At 37.6% G+C, this 22,726-nt stretch overlaps 1 protein-coding gene across 4 annotated transcripts in view; it reads right to left on the reverse strand.

Annotated features, from left to right (window-relative positions):
* LOC146004051 (uncharacterized protein ZK1073.1) overlaps positions 1-22,726 on the reverse strand; it is a 347,101-nt gene that overhangs the window by 251,766 nt on the left and 72,609 nt on the right. Inside the window, exon 1 of one of the 4 annotated variants that reach the window (XM_083142660.1) lies at positions 14,767-14,859. The exons of the other annotated variants lie outside the window; for them this stretch is intronic. Coding sequence (XP_082998786.1) covers positions 14,767-14,817 — 51 coding nt within the window. The 5' untranslated portion in view covers positions 14,818-14,859. Of the gene's footprint in view, positions 1-14,766; positions 14,860-22,726 lie in introns of those variants that run through there. 4 annotated transcript variants of the gene reach the window in all.

Consider the following 22,726-nt stretch of genomic DNA (forward strand, 5'->3'; position numbering starts at 1 on the left):
AGGCTACAAAGCTGCGCAGAGACGTGTGCTGAAGCCTCTTGCGCATGTGCACAAGAGCGAAAGCGGCAAGTAGGCGGAGCGTTCTAGGTAACGTCACACGCTTAGACTCGCGCAGAATGTACACATTACCATGTGCACAAGGATGTGAAAATAAGTCAGTGTAACGAAAGTAAACAATGGTCTAGATTTCCGTTGATAAAATTGAATTGATTTAGGTATTATGATAAGCTTAGCGAGAGATGTAAACCATAAGTGCTTTAATACAAGATTCCCGCAGTCTTCAAAACAGTTCCGACGCTGCGAGTCTGGCAGATTCTCCACTCATCCTAGTAACGTGTGTTTAGAACAAAAGCAGCAGCGACGTGGACTGCCACAATAATAAACACGGCTTCGTTTCAAGTAACTTCCACTCGCGAATCGATCGAACAAATAAACGTGCATCGAGCAGATGAAAGAAATTCCCTCTCGGGTTGATGTCCTTTTAAGCGAGTTTCTATAGCCCGACTCGATCGACGCTCTATGTTCTGTAAAGTTTCGTCTGACGTAAGCTGAGTCACAAAGCGTTGGTTCTGGAGTACAATTTGCCAATTAGAGCTTTCACAACATATTTACTATTGCTCCCATTCACTGGCGTACGCAGTGAGGAGCTGACAAGGGTACAGCCTTCTCCGAAATTTTGAGAAAATCAAAATTTTCAAATAAAAGCAGTAAGAACTATAGTGGAACCACAAGCATAAAAACCTGCGCAGACCCGCGACTCCTGTGCACCGTACTCCCGCGTGGAGGGGAGAGGGAGAGTGGACCATGCTTCTTTATGGCCCGAGCTGAACGGAAGAAGGGAAAGCTGCGCGGTGACTTTTCGTCCAAGGTTTTTTCCTTGTGGTCGCTAATTAGGAAAAACCTAACTGATAAATGCAAACGCCTCAATAAAATGACCCATGATTGTCTTTGAACAGTAGTGTAAGTGTGTTGTTTCAAAATAATACTTTGTAGGTATTCTCTTTTATCCTCTTTTTTTAGCAATTGAAAATCAGTTTTTGACATATTTTGACAATTTTTTGTCGATGTTTTAGCGTTTAGCGATGTTTTAGTAAAATTTTCAATTTTCCCACCTCATACTTGTAGGTATATCACGATCTTACGTGATATAACTTAACCTATCCTTTTTTTTTCTTACGATTTTTTTTACGATCTTCAGTAATATAACTTAACCTATCATTTTTTTTTATTTGCGATCTTTTTACGCACCGAACTAACTTACATTGGACTTTGTTTGTTTTAATATTTCAGTCGAGAATAATAGTGTGTCAAAAATTCGAGATATTTGCAATTTAACGCAGGACTTGGAAAATTTTCGGAAAATTTTTGGTTCCATGACGACCTATGTTTATTTTGGTATGGGAGGACAGAGGACACCGAGACTCGACCGACACACTAAACCCGACATTTCTACGACTATTCGTTCAAAAGTTACGAGTGATCAAAGTTTTTGGGAGGTGGTGGGCTAACTTCTTACCCCTTGACCCCAGGACCACCAAAACTTGGTATACGTATTCTACACCTCCAAAATCGACAGGGGGCATCTAACGATGCCGTATGGGGGTGTTTTTCGATATATTTTTTCGATAACTCTTACCATTTTCGAGATATTTGCAATTTAAGATTTTTTTAACGCTGTGGACTTGGAAAATTTTCGATTGATGAAAAAAAAAAAAATTGGTTCCATGACGACCTGGTATGGGAGGAGAGAGGACACCGAGACTCGATGAACTAAGTGGTGCTTTGTTTGTGTGTACAATGCTTTTTGCACTTGGTTATCATCACCTAACATGTTATTAATTGTTTTTTAAAATTAATTACAACTGAAAACTAATAATTAATATTATCTAAAATTACTAATTAATAGTATACAAGTAATTGATATAATTTTTTTGTTCTTGTTGCTAGTGTTGGGTAATTATAGTTGTTGCAAAATATATAGCTCTCGCGTATGACAGTTTCTGAGTTTTGTTGGGTATATATAGACGAATCGAAATTTTACTTGTTATGTTAAATGGTACATGGTAGGAGAAATCATTGTATATTAGAGCGCTCTTTTAATGATTTGCCTATAACTGCATACAGGCAGCCGTAAATTTAGCATAAAATATCCTGATCCTGTTTCTTCTAGCAATGTGCGACGTTTGTTGTGGTGGGATCATTGGGGGAAATGTGATTCTCCCAGTATGTCATCTGACTTACTAGCATATGCGATACGAAGAACAGGTGTGTATGTGGCTTACTAGGATTAGGCTCATGGTAATGAGGTCCTAGTAGCTGAAACGTTGTCGGGGTATTTTGATTTTTTTTTTTTTTTATTATTAAGCATAGCACAGTGTTTTCGCTTATTTTAATATCAGGCAACAATGTTAGAAAGTGGTCCCCCAAGAATACAATTTAAAATCACTAATGTGATATGAACCTTTTTTTTTTTACTTGTGTGTATTTGAATATGAAAGTGAGGTACTTTAAATAATTGAGGGGAACAATCACAAATAAGCTTGCAACGGTATTGGGAGGTGTCACGAGTTCAAATTTTAGACGATTTCTGTTAATCTGCTAAGGCGATATCAGTACGAAAATTTGTAAAAAAGAAGAGGCAATTTTAGCTAATGGCAACGATGAGGATGAATAATGATAATTATGATGAAATTGATGTGTGGCACTTAGAAAAAACAAAAACTTCAAAGTGTATTGCACCAACAGCTACCCCCTCCCCAAATACAAGGCAGTTAACAGAGGTGTATTTTTGTTGGTTTACGAGTTTGAGGGCTTAAGTTAGTATGTTCACTATAGCTATACATATTAAAAAATGAAATGACCTGAGCAATAAAATATAACAATACCGATTCTGGCTTTTTGTCGGATGACGTAGTGGTAACGTTGTTGCAATCCCACACCCTGATGGCGTATAGACTTAAATGTTTTGCATAACATGAAATACTGTTAATGGGAATGTGTTGTTTCTAATGTTCAATATAGAAAGCAGATAACAAGAAAAAGAAGAAAAGAAATGTTGCAAGTAGATACGGAGCCTCAACCCAAACACATATATGATCAGACAGGATGTCAACAATGCATTCATAACTAACATGTGATTATTCAAAAATTGAAATAGTGCAGTGGGAAACAATCAACTAACTAACTCTCTAGGCTTTTTAAACCCGAGGAGAGCAAAATACAAGCACAAGCGTAAATAATTAAATAAGTTCGAATCTTTTGATCTAGGTATGGATGCAGACAGGTACTAAGTTTTGTGTGTGAACACAATTGATAATGGAAAATCCCCTTCAATATAATAGCATAGTGGTAATGTTGGTCTTGCCTTGTTCCTATCGATAACATAGTGGTTACACGAAAGAAAGAAAGAAAAAAAAGAAAACACTGTCCCCTATTAAGAAATACTTCTTGAAATTATTCATCTACTTTTTTCTCTTCCTATCTTCGTAACTAAAAAAAAATGTTTTGTCAAATGTTTGGATGACTATGAAAATATTGAAACATATGATGTAATAATAAAACGTTGTTGCATTGTAATCAAATGAATTCGTTGAATATGTAGAATATGGTAGGATATATCTTAAAATGTTAGATGCTTCCAAAAAAAAAATAATAAAACTCCTGTAGGATTTTCCGTGTAGCAGTGAGACACACTAACTAACTAACAAACTAACTAACTCCCTAGCCTTCTTAAACCCGAAGGTTCAGCAACACAGGCATTCTATTTGTCCCTATCTTGAGCAAGTTCTATATACTCCTTTCCATCCCTACCGATTTTCTTTAGGTCCATCTCAACGTTGTCCCTCCATCTTCGTCTTGGTCTTCCTACATGTCTCTTAAGTAGGCTTAATTCAGGAAATGCATGTTATTTTTTTCTTCATAAACTTTTGTCCTCTTGTTTAATATCTAAGATACTAAATGTTAAAATATCCAATAACAGTAATTGTGCCTGTGGATGCGAAAACTTGATCCCTTGCATTGACATTGAGAGTATTTGAAAATAAGATTCTTAGGAAAATATTTTAAAAGGGGATGAAGAAACAAGTGAATGGTGAAGGTTACATAATTTAGAAGTATATAATTTATGTTAGTTTCCAAGTATTATTAGATTGATGATTAAATCACAAATACTTAGGTGGGCACGAATGAGAAAGGAGATTTTACAGGAATCTTGTTGGGAAACCTGATGGTAAAAGACCAAAACGAAGATGGAGATGACTGAAAACAACGTTGAAACGTTTCGGTAAACGTTCTTATACGTTCTTAAACGTTTCAACGTTTATATAAGAACGATAAAAATGTACTGTGATTCTCATCTTCACGATTAGTCAAACGTATAATTTATTCGCTGTTCATATTTTCCATCCTTAAATTCTAATAATTATGTATATATTATCTAACAACAGATTAAATTAAATACCAAACATTATCGAGAAGCAATTCCCAAAACATTATACTAAAATATTAACATTATAATAAGTGTCCTTGCATAGCCATTTCAGTCTTCAAACTGCTTCCAATAGCTTCCATACGTTGATTCGCAATTAGTCAAACATGTCAAATGTAACTGCTATTAGTAAACGTACGAGGAAAAATAAGTTTTGTAGAAATTCTCTTCTGAATAAGAATACTATATTACTACCTTTATTACATTAAATATTAATTAATTAATTAATTCTCTAGCACTCTTGATTCTGAAAATTCGTGGTTACAGTTCAATTTGTACTTATACTGAGCAAAATTTATATATATTCTATTACAATCTTTACAGATTTCTTTTAGATTCATCTCCATCTTCGTTTTGGTCTTTTACCATCAGGTTTCCCAACAAGATTCCTGTAAAATCTCCTTTCTCATTCGTGCCCACCTAAGTATTTGTGATCTAATCATCAATCTAATAATACTTGGAAACTAACATAAATTATATACTTCTAAATTATGTAACCTTCACCATTCACTTGTTTCTTCATCCCCTATTAAAATATTTTCCTAAGAATCTTATTTTCAAATACTCTCAATGTCAATGCAAGGGATCAAGTTTTCGCATCCACAGGCACAATTACTGTTATTGGATATTTTAACATTTAGTATCTTAGATATTAAACAAGAAGACAAAAGTTTATGAAGAAAAAAATAACATGCATTTCCTGAATTAAGCCTACTTAAGAGACATGTAGGAAGACCAAGACGAAGATGGAGGGACAACGTTGAGATGGACCTAAAGAAAATCGGTAGGGATGGAAAGGAGTATATAGAACTTGCTCAAGATAGGGACAAATAGAATGCCTGTGTTGCTGAACCTTCGGGTTTAAGAAGGCTAGGGAGTTAGTTAGTTTGTTAGTTAGTTAGTGTGTCTCACTGCTACACGGAAAATCCTACAGGAGTTTTATTATTTTTTTTTTTTGGAAGCTTCTAACATTTTAAGATATATCCTACCATATTCTACATATTCAACGAATTCATTTGATTACAATGCAACAACGTTTTATTATTACATCATATGTTTCAATATTTTCATAGTCATCCAAACATTTGACAAAACATTTTTTTTTAGTTACGAAGATAGGAAGAGAAAAAAGTAGATGAATAATTTCGAGAAGTATTTCTTAATAGGGGACAGTGTTTTCTTTTTTTTCTTTCTTTCTTTCGTGTAACCACTATGTTATCGATAGGAACAAGGCAAGACCAACATTACCACTATGCTATTATATTGAAGGGGATTTTCCATTATCAATTGTGTTCACACACAAAACTTAGTACCTGTCTGCATCCATACCTAGATCAAAAGATTCGAACTTATTTAATTATTTACGCTTGTGCTTGTATTTTGCTCTCCTCGGGTTTAAAAAGCCTAGAGAGTTAGTTAGTTGATTGTTTCCCACTGCACTATTTCAATTTTTGAATAATCACATGTTAGTTATGAATGCATTGTTGACATCCTGTCTGATCATATATGTGTTTGGGTTGAGGCTCCGTATCTACTTGCAACATTTCTTTTCTTCTTTTTCTTGTTATCTGCTTTCTATATTGAACATTAGAAACAACACATTCCCATTAACAGTATTTCATGTTATGCAAAACATTTAAGTCTATACGCCATCAGGGTGTGGGATTGCAACAACGTTACCACTACGTCATCCGACAAAAAGCCAGAATCGGTATTGTTATATTTTATTGCTCAGGTCATTTCATTTTTTAATATGTATAGCTATAGTGAACATACTAACTTAAGCCCTCAAACTCGTAAACCAACAAAAATACACCTCTGTTAACTGCCTTGTATTTGGGGAGGGGGTAGCTGTTGGTGCAATACACTTTGAAGTTTTTGTTTTTTCTAAGTGCCACACATCAATTTCATCATAATTATCATTATTCATCCTCATCGTTGCCATTAGCTAAAATTGCCTCTTCTTTTTTACAAATTTTCGTACTGATATCGCCTTAGCAGATTAACAGAAATCGTCTAAAATTTGAACTCGTGACACCTCCCAATACCGTTGCAAGCTTATTTGTGATTGTTCCCCTCAATTATTTAAAGTACCTCACTTTCATATTCAAATACACACAAGTAAAAAAAAAAAGGTTCATATCACATTAGTGATTTTAAATTGTATTCTTGGGGGACCACTTTCTAACATTGTTGCCTGATATTAAAATAAGCGAAAACACTGTGCTATGCTTAATAATAAAAAAAAAAAAAATCAAAATACCCCGACAACGTTTCAGCTACTAGGACCTCATTACCATGAGCCTAATCCTAGTAAGCCACATACACACCTGTTCTTCGTATCGCATATGCTAGTAAGTCAGATGACATACTGGGAGAATCACATTTCCCCCAATGATCCCACCACAACAAACGTCGCACATTGCTAGAAGAAACAGGATCAGGATATTTTATGCTAAATTTACGGCTGCCTGTATGCAGTTATAGGCAAATCATTAAAAGAGCGCTCTAATATACAATGATTTCTCCTACCATGTACCATTTAACATAACAAGTAAAATTTCGATTCGTCTATATATACCCAACAAAACTCAGAAACTGTCATACGCGAGAGCTATATATTTTGCAACAACTATAATTACCCAACACTAGCAACAAGAACAAAAAAATTATATCAATTACTTGTATACTATTAATTAGTAATTTTAGATAATATTAATTATTAGTTTTCAGTTGTAATTAATTTTAAAAAACAATTAATAACATGTTAGGTGATGATAACCAAGTGCAAAAAGCATTGTACACACAAACAAAGCACCACTTAGTTCACCGAGTCTCGGTGTCCTCTCTCCTCCCATACCAGGTCGTCATGGAACCATTTTTTTTTTTTCATCAATCGAAAATTTTCCAAGTCCACAGCGTTAAAAAAATCTTAAATTGCAAATATCTCGAAAATGGTAAGAGTTATCGAAAAAATATATCGAAAAACACCCCCATACGGCATCATTAGATGCCCCCTGTCGATTTTGGAGGTGTAGAATACGTATACCAAGTTTTGGTGGTCCTGGGGTCAAGGGGTAAGAAGTTAGCCCACCACCTCCCAAAAACTTTGATCACTCGTAACTTTTGAACGAATAGTCGTAGAGAGGTCCGGTTTAGTGCGTCGGTCGAGTCTCGGTGTCCTTTTTGATCTTCTAACAAAAAAAAACATAGGTTGTCATGGAACCAAATTTGACCCCCATCTGTCGAAAAATTTTCCAAGTCCAGCGTTAAATTGCAAATGTCTCGAAAAACAGTGAGAGAGAGAGAGAGATAGTGCAAAAATCCTCCCCGTTGACCCTTTTGTCGATATTGGTGATGCAGAGTACGTGTACAAAGTTTTTAGAGGTCCTGGGGCAAGGGTGGGCCAATTCCCAAAATATTTTTTTGATCGCTCGTAACTTTCGAAAGGATGATCATAGAGAGCTGGGATTTCTTGCGTTAGCATCGTCTAGGTGTCCTCTGTCCTCCCATACCAAAATAAAAATAGGTCGTCATGGAACACAAAAAAAATATTCCGAAAATTTTCTAAATCAAGCGTTAAAAAAATCTTAAATTGCAAATATCTCGAAAATGGTAAGAGTTATCGAAAAAATATATCGAAAAACACCCCCATACGGCATCGTTAGATGCCCCCTGTCGATTTTGGAGGTGTAGAATACGTATACCAAGTTTTGGTGGTCCTGGGGTCAAGGGGTAAGAAGTTAGCCCACCACCTCCCAAAAACTTTGATCACTCGTAACTTTTGAACGAATAGTCGTAGAAATGTCGGGTTTAGTGTGTCGGTCGAGTCTCGGTGTCCTCTGTCCTCCCACACCAAAATAAACATAGGTCGTCATGGAACCAAAAATTTTCCGAAAATTTTCCAAGTCCTGCGTTAAATTGCAAATATCTCGAATTTTTGACACTCTATTATTCTCGACTGAAATATTAAAACAAACAAAGTCCAATGTAAGTTAGTTCGGTGCGTAAAAAGATCGCAAATAAAAAAAATGATAGGTTAAGTTATATTACTGAAGATCGTAAAAAAAATCGTAAGAAAAAAAAAGGATAGGTTAAGTTATATCACGTAAGATCGTGATATACCTACAAGTATGAGGTGGGAAAATTGAAAATTTTACTAAAACATCGCTAAACGCTAAAACATCGACAAAAAATTGTCAAAATATGTCAAAAACTGATTTTCAATTGCTAAAAAAAGAGGATAAAAGAGAATACCTACAAAGTATTATTTTGAAACAACACACTTACACTACTTTGAACACCTATTTTTATTATGTATCCTGTGCTCCTAGAACGCTCACAATTCCAACCCACTACGAAAAAAAAAATCCTGCGTGTGCTAGTGGTCCCATACCAAAGAGATCAATTCGACTACTATGAATCTTCTTAGGTTACGATATCCGACTAAAGGGATGCATTTCTTCTTAATATGCTGCATTACAATTTGAAAGTTTTTGGATATTTTTGTCCTTCTTCCAAATGACATAATGTGCTGCAACCGTATTATTGCATCTACACTCCGTAGTCTGTGGACAGGCCCGTAGCCTGTTATTTCGGCGGGGGGGGGGGTTGTCCCCTTTCTGGCGTTGCCAGAAATATTTGTAGAGGGGGTCAGGCTACAGGTAAAACTTGACTAGTACAAATAATAATGACAATAATAATTATTATTTTATAATAAAACTATTATAAGTTATTAAAATATACCAATTTCAATCCAAATTATTGTTATTATTATTACATAAATGCAGATACTTTGCTACTCGATCCACCGTATCAGTGAATATCTTAACACAATTGTTGTCCATTATTTTTTTTATATTTTGTAGTTAGTGTAAATAAATTAATAGTTACTGTATTTTGTTATTAACTTTTACACAATCATTCAAAAAAGGCTTTAACAGTTAGTGGTAAATTCTACTCATAAAGTTTGTATTCTGTGACCTCTCACAAAGAAAACTATAAATTTTGGAAACTGTGGATCCATTTATTCTTTAGATTAAATTGTTGAATCTAAAAATATAAGCTGGTTTTTCTATTATACATTATACTTTTTTTCGATGTAATGCAGTTTTTACTCATTTAAATCAGATATTTGTAGGATTTCGGGGGCACTTCAGCCCCGTTAGCCCTTCCCCTGGCTACGTGCCTGTCTGTGGAACAACACCGCCCATAACGGCAGAGAAGGGAAGGAAGCGAGTGGGCGGAGCGAAGCAGTACGCGCAGCTGAAAATTGCTGGTAGCTATGGTTGCGGTGCCTCCTACATGCAATTCCTTTTACCCTCATGCGGTCATTGGTTGAGCCCTCTCGAGTCACTACTTGCGCAGATGACTTATTTTCGTTCGCTTGCTCCACAGACTTCAGGAACAGAGTATAGTCCGGTTACCTCCATTTACTTATGGGTCTCCGTTGCTAGGGTCTGTTGACTGGTCGTCGTGGAGGTCGCAATTTTATATTTTTTCAATACACCAGCTGTTCCAACAATTTCTTCTTGAATATAATAGCATGTCTTTAGCAAATCATAAATTAAGATAATGAAATATTTACAACAATTAAAATTCTTGTTGATTTTTTTTAAACGAACACAAACTAATTTATCCTTTAGATATTACACTTTATATAACAAGATTAGTTAACATTTGTGCAGTAACTGGAACGCATGAGGCTCTTTAAATTATTATACCATTATCATTTGATACAATAAACTGAACGTGGCGCCATCTATTGAGCATCACAGCTCATCTGTCAAAAATCCACATTGGATACCTTTTGTAAAATACAAGACAGTAATAGGTTTATTCACATCTTGTAAAGTAATTCTATTTGCTGGCGCCACATACACGTCACTGCGTCTGCGTTAAACACGTAAAAACTACAATTATTGGGATAGATTTTTGTTCCTATGGCACCTTGCAAAGTGAGCCTCCCTGATGTCGTAGTGGTAACGCTGTCTCCTTGTAATCAAGGGGTCCCGTGTTCGATCCCCCGGTATAGGATAATTGCACAGTGGTTCGGTTAGGTTCAGTGTCGCTTAGCATCCATTGCCACAAAGTGATCTGTAAGCTTAAAACAATCTTGTCATCGTACAAGATGTTCTGCAACCAGGTGGAAATTGTACAGCGTGTCTACAAAAACATTCCGCTATTATAAACGACCACAAAATTTTAATTATGTATATTACGAAATTTATACCGATGCCATTATAATTTTAGCGGATGTGTAATTGTTGGCGTTAACTACAACAATAGATGGCATAACGATAAAATAATGAAAAAAGGGGAAAAAATACCAAAAGTAGCAGAAAAACACATTTTAGGATGTAAGAGAAAATTAATGAAATGGACAATTTGCACCGTAATACTCATGGATTCCACTGTACAAACCTAAACATCCAGTAAACATCAACAGTAACACAATTTGCTTCTAACAACAATGCAATTTACAATAACACATTAACAATCGAAAGATCTTTTGGTGCGTTCTCTCTTGTCCACCATTAGGCTTACGTTTCTTCTTATTATTATTATTTTAAGATTGAGATCAGGTCACATACGTTTAAATCACCATTTATATAAAATTAATGTAGTTAATTCACATACGTGCAAGTGCAATCTAGACCAGGAAGATGCTAATCATGTTATATTTATTTCAATGTCCACTTTATACCACTCCTTATTCAAGAATTTAATAAAAAAAGGAATACCTCTCCCAACTTATTTAGCCTCTTTAATATCGTCAACAGATGTAACAATTGTATTTATCATTTTTAGATTTTTTCATTATATTAATATAGAAATATGAAAATTGTAAATATTCAACTTGATATAGTCACCAGATATAACAATTGTATTTATAATCAATTTTAGATTTTGCATGATATGATGTATATGAAAACTGTATATATATTCAAAATTTGTAATTTGATGTAACAGTATCATGAAGGATGACATATTTTTAGGACACTTGGTGTAGAGCTAGTATAACAGCTAAAACCAATAAAGTATGAATGAATGAATGAAGTTTCTTTGCAACACTCATTCATACAGCATTGTACAGTGGGATCCATGAGTATTGCCGTGCAAATTGTCCATTTCATTAATTTTCTCTTCCATCCTAAAATGTATTTTTCTGCACTTTTAGCTAATTTTTTCCCTTTTTTTCATTATTTTATTGCTATGCCATCTATTGTTGTAGTTAACGCCAACAATTACACATCCGCTAAATTCTTTGACCTGTTCTTTCGAATGGTATCGGTATCCTATAAATTTCGTAATATACATAATTAAAATTTTGTGGTCGTTTATAATCACGGAATGTTTTTTGAGGACACGTTGTACTGTAAAACTATGATGCGATACATGTTCTATGGTTGCAAACTACCAATAATGATTTGATTTGAATTTAAAATTGTGGGTACGTCAGCACTTAGGCTATATTGCACACGTCACATTATACGGGGTCCAGCTCCTTATCATAACTACAATAACATAATTGTTGTCGTATAACTAAAATATTAAAATATTCTGACTTCGGTTAAAAACTGAGGATGCAAAGGGGTACTCAGCATACATAAGGACAAAAAGGACAACACACAGTATTATACTGGCCATAGGGCCAGTCGCCAGAGCCTCGTTCGTCTGCAAAATGCAGTCCAGGGTGTACTACGTGGAAGGTCACCCCTTACACCCCCTACCAGTAATGAGAACTAACAAACGATGTTGCTCAGACTCATACGAGCAGTAGTTATCATAGACACTAAGTGATTGGAGTCCGAGAGTGACACATGATCCTACAATAGATAAAAACATGATTGTTGGGATAGCAACACGGCTTCATATGGCGAATATCATCATTACGTGATGTGAATTAACTTGTTCAAATTGGCAGTTGGCCAAAAAGTAAAAAAGTTGCTCTTGGCAAAATTATCAATGTTTCCCAGCTGTTGGGAGTGTAACCAAGAATTGCAAGAAATCTGGTGCAAAGGTTTATGGTGTGTTATATTTTCGCAGAGGAAGAGGGCTGTAGAGAAAAGCATTTCCTTTAACATTTTTGCTAGCATAAATGCTATGTAAATGCTTCCAAAAATCTTATAGCAGGTAGTACTTTACACGAAAGCATTTCATGGAACATTTAGGTTAGCTGTTGAGATTACAATGTATAACATATACAGCACGAAAGACACGTCGAGTTACACCATCTATCCTGAGTGCACGGTGTTTACAATTGAAACAACTCAAATATTCTTCCATACGTGTACAGTAAACGTTGTAAAGTATGTATTTAAGCAGCGCCATTGTTTTGTACCAAATAACGTTTTATACGAGACGTTATTCCTCTCGGTTCAGTAGTTATCGGCTTTTAAAAATGTGAAGTGACACATTGTTTACATCTCACGCGGCCGCCATTACAACTGCACTCGTGACCTAGAGGACGCTTCTGATTGGTTACGCTACGAAAAATGATTCGGACCGAGCCTATCCTTGAGAAATGTCATGAGATATGCCATAATATTTCTCACTTTACACGGTAGCTTTTTGGTCATGGCGTAAATGTTTAGAAAAATGCTAAGGAAAATGCTTTCGTCTAAAGGGAACCTTACACATCCATTCCCCAAACCTTTTGAGATTTTTTTTGTCATTCAGTTGTTTCCTACCTGCGGATTGCTGCGCATATTGAGCAATAGCATAGTAGCCAATGTTCTCGCCTTGTAGTAAAAGGGTTCCTGGTCGAGCCCCGGTGGAAGTAATTTGCTTAATCGTTCGCATTCCACTTTCAACTGTACATTCGCACCCGATTAGCCTATCTGTGTGTAAAATAGACTTATATTTTGCCAAAGAAACATGCGTTTGTCTATTACACATACTTAGAGGCGGAATCATCATGTGAGCCTTAAAACTTGCTCATCACAGTATATGCCGAAAAAGAATCCGATTCCTTAAAATAACTTTCACAACATTTTGCACACCTCGCAAGCGCCGCCACGCTTTCGAGTTGCAAGAATGAAGTTAATGTAAACAAGACTTGAGAAATGGTTACTTCAGTACGTGTTACTTCTGGTGTAATTTTGCTCATGAATGCATTGGTTATAGCTATGCAGTTCATAATGTAAGGTGGCACAACTTAAATGTAGCAGCTACGTTGAGTGGTATGGGTTTATAACAGGCACTATATTCGTGCCCGGCTGCCATTCGAATTTCCAATAGGATTTCTTATAAACCATGTTTATGTTTACAGTTGCTTCGTTCTTACAGAAGACAAAGGATAATTGCCTAACACTAAATCCGCCACTATTAACAGTAGCCAATGGAAATCAACTTGCGTACTATTCTTTATAACTTATTTTACATTATTTCCCTACCCCTCTACATTAATCTCGAACAATGAAATGGACAATCAAGAAGAAAGAAGAAGGTGATTGGAACCCACGATCCACGGGCTGTAGCCATGGACGTTGGAAGAAGACGTCGATCCCCTCTGGAAATAAGCACTGTTCATCTTAAGTTACAAATAAGCAAAAAACCTGGTTATTTGTATTGCCAGTAACAGAATTAAAGTTCATTTAGTTAGTATTCAAACAGAATAACCAACGTCAAAACTGAATTAGATCGAAAAAGAATTGAGTGTAAAATACAATACCATTTAATTCAAAAAGTAAGTAGTTCCACAGCTTCCAAAATTCAAAAAAATATAGCTTTATGTGAGAGGTCACAATATATAAGCTTTATGAGTAAATTTTAAGCCTAACTTTTACAACCTTTTCTTAACGAGACGTGCATAAGGACAAAATACAGTAACTATGAATTTCAGTGCACTAACCCTATTAGTTGTGCCGGATATTACCATTTACATAATAATAATAATAGAAATTTGGAATGAAATGGGTTTATTTTTATTCGTTTGTAATAGTTATTTCTGTATAATAACAATTAAAGCCGTGGTAATTATTATTGTTCTTACTGCTTCTACTAATCAAGTTTTATCAAGGGCCTGACCCCCTCTACAAAACGTTCTGGCGACGCCAATGACTGTTGCAACTTCATTGTGGTCCCTTTACCAATGAGCACCCCAGGCTGTGACTTCGATATATGATCATGGCAATATTTACATGCGCACATTCTATTAGCTTTCTTCGTCAACACTGAATCAAGCTCATCGCGAAGCAAACTAAAGAAATACACACAAAATCTTTGGTTAAACGTTTGAAAATAACCAGTCAGTATGCTGTGATCTGATTACGTACCCTTTCGATTATGATGTGTTTGAGTCGATACGTATGACGCCTCGATATCATGATGGAACACACTATCCACTACACACAATGAATCATTCCACGCACTCGCGAAACGCAATTGCAACTGCTGAAACAGAGGTTTGCCTGCGAACTGCAAAAGAGATAGTTGTTTGCGTTATCAACAGTCGTTTCTGTTCAATTAACAAGCAGAATTTGTATGCGGAAACCAATAACATACTTCATTTCTATCTTAGCGTCCCTTGTAACACAAAGGGACTTAATTATGAGCAGCTGGTTCACATTGTTGCGCTAACACTAAGCTTTCTCAACGTCACCATCTCCAACTTAACGTGAAGCATGCGTGATTGTGACGTAGTTATGGTAGCTATAGTGCATCCGCAATTTTAACTCAGGCGAGTCGGTATTCTTCGGAATTTTCCGGAAATGGTCTGACTTGATAAATGATAGTGAACGAAGAAGGGTCACGTTTATAATTGAACAATGCATCCTTCTCAAGGAACTAAATTCGTTTGGAGACTGGTTACTGCCATCGTGATGTACAAAACATGTTCGCTTTCATTCGGCAGTTGTCCGGAAAGACCCGACAACAGACGAAATTACCCGATGAGCTCTGCTGAAAAACACCATCAAGGTATAAGCGGCACTGGTTTCAGACTGCATATATGTAACCACGCAGCACAGATTAATCGTTATCACTGGCATTAATTTTCATGTCGCACAACGATATTATGCTTCAGTATAATATACAGGGTGTCCCAAAAGTCCCTTAACAGCCGTCCTAGAGACGTGTAGTGCAGAGATTGACATGATTTGAGTATATAGTAATAATGTAGGGGTAGGGGAAACATGATTGCTGTGGGTGACCATGGCGGCGGCCATCTTGGTATCCGTCATATTAGATGGAGGTCAATTGTTTTAAATGGGAAGGTATATGTGTGGCACATAATTTTAGGCTAGAATTGCACCAGAAACAAGAATATGAAGCCAGTTTTCAGATATCTTTAATCTGTGAAAAGTTATTGATGCAATGTTGAATAAATGATGACGTATGATAAAGTATGGAAATTGTGATAACTGATATCATATCTCTTTTGTTGCAAGTGTAAGTGACAAAGAACATGATGTTATCCAATGAGGAACGAATTGAGATCATCCTCATTTCCGCCGAAAGGAGTTCACGGGACATTGCCAATGACTTCAATCAAAGACATCCGCTTAGGCCGCCAGTGTCGCATGTTAGTGTGGCCAATGTGATGAAGCGGTTTAAAGAAACGGGTGCAGTGCACGATAGACGTCGATCGGGAAGACCAAAAACAGCCACGGATGAAGAAACAACAACGGCATTTCTGGCATCATTCGTGAAAAAAGTATTCACCCAAAAAAACTATTCGACGACTATCCGCCCAATGTGGTGTTAGCAAGAGTTCGATTAGCAGAATTATGCCAGAACACAAACAAGGCATCCCTACAAGACGCAAACGCAACAACATCTCAGTGAAGATGATCTTCATAGGAGGGTGGAATTTTGTGAGTGGTGTGTCGTGCAACTTGAACGTAACCCTGACTTCTGGCGAAACATTCTGCATAGCGATGAGGCACTTTTTTATACCAATGGTGAGGTCAACCGTCAAAACTTGCGGTATTGGTCCTCTGAGAACCCGGGGAACGTGGTTGGGCCAGCAAAAGTTATGGCGTGGTGTGGAATTTGGAATACCCAAATCATAGGTCCATTTTTCATTGAGGGGACATTGAATGCAGAGACCTACCTGCAGTTGCTACGTGATCCTGTCTTACCTTCTGTGTGTATGCCGGATGGGTCTTTCCCAGAATTTTTTCAACATGATGGTGCACCACCTCATTATGGGAACATTGTTCGGCAGTACCTTATGTCCAATTTCCTGGTAGGTGGATTGGCAGACGAGGACCAAGAGAGTGGCCAGCCAGGTCCCCAGACCTTACTCCTCTTGATTTTTACTTGTGGGGCCATCTTAAGGCCATGGTTTATGCAGTTCCAATACGTGATATGCGTCACCTTCGTCAACGAATCACTGAGGCCTGTGCCGCTGTCACTCCCGAAACTCTTTTGAATGTTCGCGTGCATGAGAGACTTGCTTACGGATGTGTTTACGGGAGCATGGCGTGCACATTGAGCACATTTTGTAGCGCAATAACTTTTCACAGATTAAAGATATCTGAAAACTGACTTCATATTCTTGTTTCTGGTGCAATTCTAGCCTAAAATTATGTGCCACACATATACCTTCCCATTTAAAAAATTTGACCTCCATCCAATATGGCGGATACCAAGATGGCCGCCGCCATGGTCACCCACAGCAATCATGTTCCTCCTACCCCTACAGTATTACTATATACTCAAATCATGCCAATCTCTGCACTACACGTCTCTAGGGCGGCTGTTAAGGGACTTTTGGGACACCCTGTAGATTAAGAAACTTTCTGGAATGTGAATTTCTACGGGTGCAATGTATATGTTAAATAAGAGCATACGTACGGGAGGGGATACTTGCATATACACTCACCTCACTTAGTATTGTCAAGATTTTCACTTTTATACAGCATTTCTGTTGATCGAGCTTAATATCCTTAATTGCCTTGGACAAAAATGAAGTATAAAGAAGTGAATTATGGCACTACAGGTCACGTGAGTGTACTGTCGCTTTAAATACATATTTCAGCCGATGTATGATTACACTGCATGCGTGTGTGTGTGAGAGAGAGAGAGAGTGAGAGAGGGAGAGAGGGAGAGAGAGAGAGAGGGAGAGGGAGAGAGGGATGGAGAGAAGAGGTGACACGTGGTTTTGAACGAGATTTTATCCTGGAAGGAAAGCTTAACATTTAACCCTTTTGTACAACTAGGGTGCAAACACTTATTTACGTAATTTACACAGATTAAAAAATAATAATAATACAAATTACACTTTTCTTCTTTGTGTTTTCTAGTTTAATCCTTCGTATTACATCTAGCCTACCAGACGAGTAATCACAACGGTTCTATCAACAATTATATATAATCTGACTGGCTCAACAATTGCATATTGTTATCTGACTGTCAAGTTTCGAATCAAGTAACGTTCACAATTTAAATATAAACCACCACAGTGCACTGGTTTGAGAGGCAATAATGCAAACAAGTACATGCTGAAACCCGCTGTGTACACAGCAATATGGCCTAGACCCCGCTGATAAATGTCCCTCCACCAAATAATTACCGCTAACCACACAAAATCGGGAAGCAAGTGAAAGACGGGAGGTTGTTTGTCATGTGACCGCGATTGTCCAATTGCTTGCGATCTGTCGAGGTTTCTTTTCATATGGGAGAATCAACAGAATGGAAGCCGTGATGGGTCACGTTATTGACTGTTGCGAAACAAGCACTGAAAAGGTCTGCAAATGTTGGTTTAGCATTGGCAAGAAGCTGGTTCAGTTCAGCGATGAATGAGCAAACCAATAATGCCTCCCCAATCCAGCACCAGCGCATGTTTTCAGCAGCGGGGAATCTTGGAATTAGTCATGGGGTTGCTCAAACAGCTCCAGAGCTTGGAGCGAGACTAGAGTCAGCTGCAGCGAGGCTACAAAGCTGCGTAGAGACGTGTGCAGAAGCTTCTTGCGCATGCGCACGAGAGCGAAAAGCTGCAAGTAGGCGGAGTATTCTCAGCAACGTCAAATACTTAGACTCGCGCAGAATGTACACATTCCCAAGCGGGCAGAGATGATAAAATAAGTCGGTTCCACTATAAAAGTAAGCAATAGTCTCGATTTTCCTTCAAAGTGAATATTTTCTACACCGAGAATGGTGTTTTATCAACAATAACAAGACGAAACAACAAATTTAGCCTACTTCATTTTCGTTTACATATTGAGTGGGTATGTGAGCGGACAATAGGGTGGTGATACCTTAACGATGGATAGCAATGCGCTTGAAAGTAATGCGTGATGTCCACATACGAATCTGCAGTAAATTCACAGAGTGGCGGATTGGGACGGTACTGCAGGCAACGTAAGTGAAAATGGCTGAAAATATCTGAAATACTGAAAAAAAATATTGTGAATAATTGGAATTCCGCAAGCGCCTCCTCAGCGGCGTAGTGGTTACCTTTGCCTCACAATAAAGGGGTCGCAGGATGGTTGGTTGATTTAGTTTATTTGATGGTAACGTTAAACTATTCGCGCTTGTTCCTTCGCGTTTATTCCGTTCGCGCTTGTTCCATTTCGCTCTTATTCCATTCACGTTTAATCCTGTGTTACGTTTCGCGGTTGTGCTCTTTCGCGCTTAGTCCGTTTCGCCCTTTCGCGGTTATTCCACCGTACCCCTGGTACCGCAGTCGAACTCGAAAACCGTACCCAAGGCCATCTTTGCATATGGTTGCCAGCTCGGGCTGCAAATCGCTTCACTCGTTCGGCCCTAACTCGAGCAAAGACACACGATTGTAATTCAAGTTTGTAGGCTGCACGAGTGACAGTCCTCTCTCAGCGGCTTTGAATCCTGACCATGGCGAGAAAGAATTCCCTCTTATCGCTGGTGAACCCCGAACAAAAGGCCATGTTTCCAGGTGGTTGCCAACTCGGGCTGCAAGTCGCAAAGTCCAGGAGAACCTCTCGCCCTGTATAATTGACGCTAGGGACTGGCGGTTGAGAACAGAGTTGTTAAAGGTCCGGAAATTTTAAATACATTCAATTCGTCCAGAATAGAAAATCAGGAAGCGTGAATGGGTTCTGGACCGTAAAGAACCTCTTTATCTGTAAAGTACTTCAATTCGGTCCAGGAATTTTTTTTTTCGGACCAACTTAAATACGGTCCAGAAACATTTTTTTTCCGGATCAATTTTAATACTGTCCAGAAACCTTCTTTCAATTAAACAATACGCAACTTGTACCGAATTTAATTGTGCGAGAAAAAAGGTTCCGGTCCTGTACCGGAACCCAACAGAACCCTTTAGAATTTATGGGATCCTGGACCTTCAACAACCCTGGTTGAGAAATACTCCTCTACATTGTTTCGGTGTTGTACAGCGAAATATAGTAACATCCTGCAAGTTCAGTCAGCCTGCTAGCCAGAGCGCGCTGTATACATCCGCATTGTACACATCTTCCTCCGCCACTCCACTCGAGGCCATCAAACAAGAAGAGCACAAAACACGGAATGACATGTCGATGACGCTATACTTCCGGTAGGCTCGACGGAAGGCCATCCTGCATGCATGCGCACACTCCCACAGTCACCATCAAGTCCCATTAACTCATTGGAGAAGGCTGCCACGGGCACTTTGCAGCCAGAACGACAGCTGCGGGCATTTCACATCTGTCATCTTTCCTGTCCCTTCCTTTCACCTCCAACCATCTATTGTTCTTTCCCAGGCTCTGAACCAACGCATTATGACAGATCATTAGATATTCAGTTGTTGTAAAACATTGTATAAAAATTAATTTTCCACGAGCTCAATCACGCTGTACAAATTATAACTTTACGAGTAGGGAGCGGAAGTTGATGAAATGCCATCTTTTTTCTGACATCTCGGACACGATGTCCATTGAATATACACAATATTACACTTCGTCTAGAACCCAAAAAAGGTAATTTTAGTGCATTTTTTTGCCAATTTTCAGGTTTTAGGTAATTTTCCCCGATTTTCCCGTTATTTTTAACAATATTCGGTGTATTGTTTCGTCATATTTTATCACTTCTATCGTTTTGGTAATATTCTTGAGTCTTTTCACCAAGGTGATCGTAGGCCTATATATATCTCTCAGGATTGCAATTTACGAGCAAAAGAAATGCTGAACTGGTGACAGTCTTTGTTGTGTCGGGGGAAACCACCAGGTGCCCGTCTGGGGCAAACTCAAATTTAGGTTCAGATAAGAAGAGGCTGGAAATACCCTGGCCAGACTGGCCTGATTTTGGTTTCCCTTTTTTATATATATACAATTTGTTAAATTTCTAAACAAAAATTGTCTTACGTGGATCGTGATAATTTCTTTCTCTTCACAGTGCCACAGAAACACACCACACTACATCACCAGGCAAAGATGCGGGAATTTAATGTATTTTACACCAATTCATTCAGTGTACGATTTGTTCATTAAATTGTTTTAAAATCATTCCGTTGCTTCCATTGGAAATCCTCGTTGCATATTTTAATTGAATGCATGTGGCATCATTTTTCCCATTTTTTCAGGACATTCTATAAGTCATATACCTATATTTTTTAAGTCATCAACTTCCGCTCCCTATTTACGAGTAATGTGAAGAAAAGGCATATAGGCGATAACGTTGTATAAAAGAGATTAATGGGAGTGTAGAGATATTCTGTGGCTTCTTCTGATGGAATAGTAACAGTTATATAATAGTTCGATGCATGTCGATTTCGTTGTTTTTTTTTATGAATTTGAAGCATGTTTTGTATGTCAAACCAAATAAAATCTTGAAATCACTAACCCCAGACTTATTTTTTAAAAAGTTCTATGAGTTAGCGTATGATGTTTAAAGCCTGAAAGGTAGAAATCCTAGTAAGAAAGTTGATCCCGACTCGTCTTCAGCTGAAAGCAGTGATCCCAGGATTGGTAGGCGGTCACAGCATCATTGCTTTGTTCACTTGAACCTTCTCATTACCAAGCGGGGTATTCTGACTACCCCAGGTTGATTTTTCACTATAATAATTTTATCTGAAGAGCTGTACATACTTGTGGTCTCATGACTTTGTCCTAAAATGATTGAAATTGTATTCACACTCGTGACTGACTCAATTTTTGTTTGTTTTTATAGTTATTATTGACGGGATATATTGGTGGGGTTGTGAGACTACCCCGCTTGGTATGAAATGTCTTATCTTCTTCTTTGTCAAAAATGAAGGTTTTACGAAATATGTATCTTATTCATCTTCGTTATTTCATTTTTCCATTGTTGAGTTTTACCATACATCCATTGTTTAGTTCAAATAACTTATATTGTTCTCTATGGTTTCAGGTTACTATTGTTGAGTTGAATTAGAGCGCGCATACATGGCAACGCTGCACTAGTGTCACCATACGGTGTTTATGTTCAGTTTAAATACTTTTAATAATTTGAAAAACTGTATTTCAATACTAAATAAAGCTATTCATTGAAAATAACAGAATATAAAAACAAATATTACACTAAATCACAAAATTGTATTGGGGTAGTCAAAATACCCCGCTTGGTAAAATAAAGGTGTCGAAAAGCTTGGCAACGGGAGGGTTAAAAGTCTATTAATATACTTTTCATTTGATATTTTGGTTTATTTGACGTCATTTTTCTGCACTTTTGCTGATCACGACCAAAATATACTTTTCATCTTTCCTCTGTGTATGCTGGTGGTGCTTTAGTGATCTTTCAGAGCGAAGCGACATGTGTCGCTCGGAAGCGAACCCTCAGTAATCAATGCAACCTTTCGAATCGAAGCGACACAAGCAGCTGCAGTTTTCTCAACAGCATGGATGATGATCTCGCCTCGGTCTGTTGTTCGAGCACGGGCTTAAGTCAGCTTTCAGACCTAAGCGAAAAGCGACATAACGCTCCGTGACATAACCAATCAACAGTGTGGCGGAGTGGTTAGCACATCGCGCTACGACGCAAGGCGTCCAGGGTTCGAATCCCGGCCTGGGCATGGATGTTAGTGAGTGTTCATTCATCAATTTCGTATTATCACTCATCCCCATCTTCGCAAATTAGCCAAAATTGGCACAAAGAAGAAAGAAAAATAAAGCAAATCAATCAACCAATAAAAATCAACATTTCACACCGTAGCGGAATGTCAAGCCGCATGCGCCTGCGTTTGATTATAGTGAAATCGTCAAGACACATGTTTGACTTGTCGGTTCGGTATGAAATACCGATACATCAGTATCGGGTCAGTCCTTATGTATATATATTTATATGATATTTGAGTGTATGTGTGTGTGTGTTGTGTGT

Source organism: Lepisma saccharinum, chromosome 21, assembly GCF_977018435.1.
Source record: "Lepisma saccharinum chromosome 21, izLepSacc3.1, whole genome shotgun sequence".
NCBI classification, from domain to species: Eukaryota; Metazoa; Arthropoda; class Insecta; order Zygentoma; family Lepismatidae; genus Lepisma; species Lepisma saccharinum.